We start from the raw sequence: 4,729 nt of genomic DNA, 5'->3' as shown, positions 1-4,729 counted from the left end.
CCCACGCGTTATGACAACTTGCAAAAATAGTCATTATATTGGCCTAAAAGGTGTATAAATGAGCAACTCTCTTCATGAAAAGGGGGGTTGGGCATATAAGAGTTAGACATAGATTTGAGTTTCATTATTTCTCTCTGTAGCAAAGTATTTCTTCATCTTTGTATGTCTTACGGGCAATATCATAGAAATAGTTAGAGAATAATAAAATAACAGTAGATGTAGGAGTTGCTCTAAGCATCCGTACCACTATAAAAACCTCTCTTGTCAGTCTATTATTTATGTTTCTGTAACATATATAATCTCAACATCATATTCAAATCTCATGAATCCATCACGTGTAATTTCTAATACTCTCTTAGAACTTTGCACGTGCGAGTCGTTGGTATCCAAAATCAAGCATCAACAAGCTTCTTGATAGAAGTGTTGATGGCTTGAACTTGATGCTGCTTAATATATCAAACATTTACATGTGGTCATTCTGTGCCAACAATTCTCCCCTTTAAGGCATGATGTAAAAGGCATCTTGATTCAATGTTCAATACTATTGATACTGCTAATATACTGTTGATCTTTCTAAATTTATTAACTATATGTATTTCTTGTAACATATAAATAGCGAATCAATAAATGTATCCCTTCAGCTCCATAGCATTTGATGTCTTATATTAAATTCCACTGATTCATTTTGCTAAGCATACATCATCCTTATGTGCATTTTAAGACTTCTTGCATGTGGACATGAATTATTAGATACTCCTGAACATAGTAAATTAAAGTCCTATAGCAACGACTCTACGATAGTGAAATAGGAAGTTTTCCTTTCATTAATCACAAATGGCTTCATTCTTGGTCCATATAGTGATATGCTCATAACCCAAAAACCCCAGATTGGACTAGATTGGAACCAGCGGCACATGATGAGTGTCTAGTAAAAGGTAAAAATTAAACTGGAGGCTCTTTCTAATTTCAGTTCAAGCTTAACACTGTAGATTCCTAAATTTTAATCCAACTCGTTGTGATTTCATGGGATGATTTGTGCTTTTGACATTCCACATAGGTACTAGGTAGAGAAAGACAATTTGGGTTATGTTATGAGCTTCACGTTTCTTTTACCAAGTAAATGCATTTTGGGTGAAAGAAGCTTGGGTAAAGTCCACAACGAGTTAGCTTCTTCGGTTTGCCCAAGCCGTTACAGTAGGTGGGGAGTATAGCTTTGGCCCTTGAGACACAATTTTCAATTTAGCCACAGATTGTACGTGGATATTGTGGCTCGCTTTTCTATTTGTTCTCATGTGAAATTGTATATCTTTAGGAAAACTATTTAGTAAAGAATACAATTATAAATAGAAATAGAATTTACGAGTCCTAATAAGAATTGAAATATGAATCCTATTAGAAATAGAATATCTCTTATACTTCCTATAAATATAGGGGTGAGAACCAATTTAAGGTTATGCGAGAATGAGAGAATGTTAGAACACAAAGTATTTGATGTAAGGGTTATTGAACATCATGGGGATAGTGTCTTCAAAACTGTGATTGTTTCCACTCTAGGTACTAGGTTGAACGTGGTAAGAAACTAGGATTATTTCTGCTCTATTTTATGTACCAGGTATCGTGTTCATTATAGTGGATTTCTCTTATCTGTGGATGTAGGCGAGTTATGCCGAACCACGTCAATATCGTGTCTCTTAGTGTGGAGTGATATTATTCCTATGTTATTTATTTCGAATGTATGTTTTCTGCTGTGTGATCTCTTAACAAGTGGTATCAGAGCTCTAAGTTGCGACCTATGGAGATAAGTTATTTCGAGATGGTGATGCACATAAGAGACAGACTACAACAAGTTTAAGTTGTAGGTGGAGTGGTTTTCAAATCTTGGTGGCAAAATTTGGCATGGTTACTGTGCAACATGGATCGATGCTAGCAAAATTGGACAGAATTACTCTACGACTTGGATGTCGTGATGGTGTAGCGTTGTCTTCGTTATGTTTATTCCTATGATGGAAAACTCTCACGTTTATTCCTGTGATAGAAAACTCTCACGTTCATCACTTTGATGGAAAACTCGCCAAGGTGAAGATTGTTGGGATATTGTAGCTCACTTTCTTATTTGTTCCCTTGTAAAATTGTTTTCATTTACGAATACAATTAGGAATAGGAATACAATTGTACGAGGAATTAAAATAAAATTCCTATTAGGATATATCATTTGAGTCCTATTAGGAATAGTGTTCCATGTATTATCTATAAAAGGTGTTAAATCCTAGAGTTAGAGACAACAAAAGAATAGAAGACAAAACCACAATTAGAGAGTGAGAGCCATCAAATAGAGTTTAGTGAGTGAGCCAATTTTTTAGGCTTGAGAGATTCTTAAAATTTTTCTTCTTCTTCAAAGTGAAATTCCGTAACGGCAAAGTAGACATAGCTCTCATACGGAGAGTGAACCACTATAAATCTTGTGTTTGTATGTAGTTATTTTTTTGGTCATTTGTTCGCATTATTTTTGCTTTTAGGGATTTAGCATTTGTTGGTATCTAATTAAACCCAGACAACAATTGGTATTAGAGCTCTAAGTTGTGAACTTGGGAGATAAGTTATTTCGAGGTGGTGGATGCACATAAGAGACAGAATATAACAAGTTTAAGTTGTAAGTGGAGTGGTTCTCAAATCTTGGCGGCATAATTTGGCATGGTTACCGTGGGACCTGGATGCTAGCAAAATTGGACAAAGTTACTGTGTGATTTGGATGCCGTGATAGTGGAGCCTTGTCTTCGTCATGTTCATCGCTCTGATGAAATGATGAAAAAGGAAATAGAAATAGTACAAAATTGATGACGCCAAAAGGTACAAGCAACAAGCATAGCATCCATGAAAGGAGAAGATGATATGTTGATTTATTAGCTTAATTTAATTAACCTAAAATGTAATTTCAATACTTAGAAATTTGTCTATAATTATGAAGGAACTCAACAAAATTGTCTGCATATTGATTCTGAAGTTCCTTATCAGAAATTATAATCCTCATTTGCTTGGCTTTATCCCTGTAAACTCTTCCTTCTTCTTCAACTATCACCATCCTCAATGTCTCCGCCACCGACTTCCTCGAATACACCCCATCTTCTTCATTTCTCTCTATTTCTATCACGGCTTTCTTCTCCGCAAAAACTCTTGAAACTAACCCATGATCCATCACAAAAGGTAGCAAAACCAATGGACGCCCATAATGGAGTGCCTCGATAATCGAGTTTAGCCCACAATGAGTCAAGAACGCTCCCACCGATTCATGAGATAATATCTTCAGTTGAGGTACCCAACTCGTCCACAACACTCCGCGGCCCTCGACTCTCTCCTCGAACCCATCCGGAAGCTCTACCGGATTGTGCTGCTTTCTCAGACACCAAAGGAAGGGTAACCCGGATAGCTCTAGCCCTCGAGCCAACTCAGTGAGGTCTTCTTGACTCGGATTTATTTCGCTTCCTAAAGCTACATAAACCACAGAACCTATTTTTTGTTTGTCCAGCCACTCGCTGGTTATAAGCCAAGAATTATGCTCAGTTACATTTTCGCTGTTATCTTTATCTGAGGGAGGTAATAGGCCGACGGATACAATTGGTTTACCATGAAGCTCTCCCATGAGGTTTAACCATTCCGATTCTAGCTCCATGCAGCTCTTAGTAGCTATCACATCACAACCAGCTATCGCCGATCCAAAACGAAACAAGTCGCTCACTCCCGAATCGTCTTCTTTAAGATGAACGAACAGTTTCTTTGCCTCGTGGAGGCGAAATGCTATCTCGGAATGAAACGGTACCCAATTGGGAGGAACAGTGTAATCTTCCGGCTTAGTCCTTGGATCCTCGCCGTTGATCATTGCCGTTGTTGATGATCCGAAGAAACATATTGACCAAGCTGGGAAGATACTGAAGTAGGCGCAGGAGATGCCAAGATTGGCAGCTATTGATGGTAACCAATAAGAGAAGACATCGTAAATGATCCAATCAGGAGTACAAGTTTGTAGAAACTGAGTTAAAGAATCCTGGAGTTTATCATAGGACATTTTGAGATATTGAACTTTGGAAAATGGCAAGTCAGTGGTGGCTTCTGCGTCTTGAGGGAGATTATCTTGATGGGGTAAAGTGAGGGAGACGAAGTTCATGAATGGTGATAAATTTGGAGGGATTTTTGGCAAGCGTTTGATGTTGTTAGGAGTTGATATGATAAAGACTTTGTGATCCTTTCCAGCAATGTGCTTGGCTAACTCAAAGAAGGGGAGCATGTGACCAAAGGCTAGCCATGGAAACATGGTTATGTGAAGCTTTTTAGGCGTAGCCATGGAACTCAAGCTGGAGGTGTTTTTCTTTTTTCGTCGAGAGAGATGGCAATGGTGTTTTGGGTCATCAATTTCACTTCTTCGGGCGATAACATCAAGGCCCCTTCTAAGATATTTGATAAACATGTGGGTTTTTAGACCTTAATTGATTGACACTTGGTCATCCATTTTACACTTGTGAATTAAGGTAATCAATTATTATTGAACTCAACTATGGAAGAAAACGAACTCATTTTATTCGTAAGAAAATTATTCAAAGATTAAATAAAAATTAAACTAAAAAATTAATAGAAATTCGTAACAAAAATTAATAAAATTTAAACTACTTAATGCAGTCCAGTATTTCTCATAAATAATAGGTGGGAATAAATTATAAGAGTTACGGACATGTTCCCA

The 4,729-nt window shown here is 37.2% G+C and overlaps 1 protein-coding gene across 1 annotated transcript; it reads right to left on the bottom strand.

The window, feature by feature from the left end:
* Positions 1–2,932: 2,932 nt before the first annotated feature.
* On the bottom strand, positions 2,933–4,336 carry LOC116128473 (putative UDP-rhamnose:rhamnosyltransferase 1). Its single transcript, XM_031414193.1, has one exon. It carries the CDS (start codon positions 4,334–4,336, stop codon positions 2,933–2,935), a length of 1,404 nt encoding a protein of 467 aa, XP_031270053.1.
* Between the last annotated feature and the right edge of the window lie 393 nt (positions 4,337–4,729).

This window comes from Pistacia vera, unplaced genomic scaffold (assembly GCF_008641045.1).
Source record: "Pistacia vera cultivar Batoury unplaced genomic scaffold, PisVer_v2 Contig200, whole genome shotgun sequence".
Taxonomy (NCBI): domain Eukaryota; kingdom Viridiplantae; phylum Streptophyta; class Magnoliopsida; order Sapindales; family Anacardiaceae; genus Pistacia; species Pistacia vera.
The sequence above is the reverse complement of the archived record's forward strand: the minus strand, read 5'-3'. Positions and strand labels throughout refer to the sequence as shown.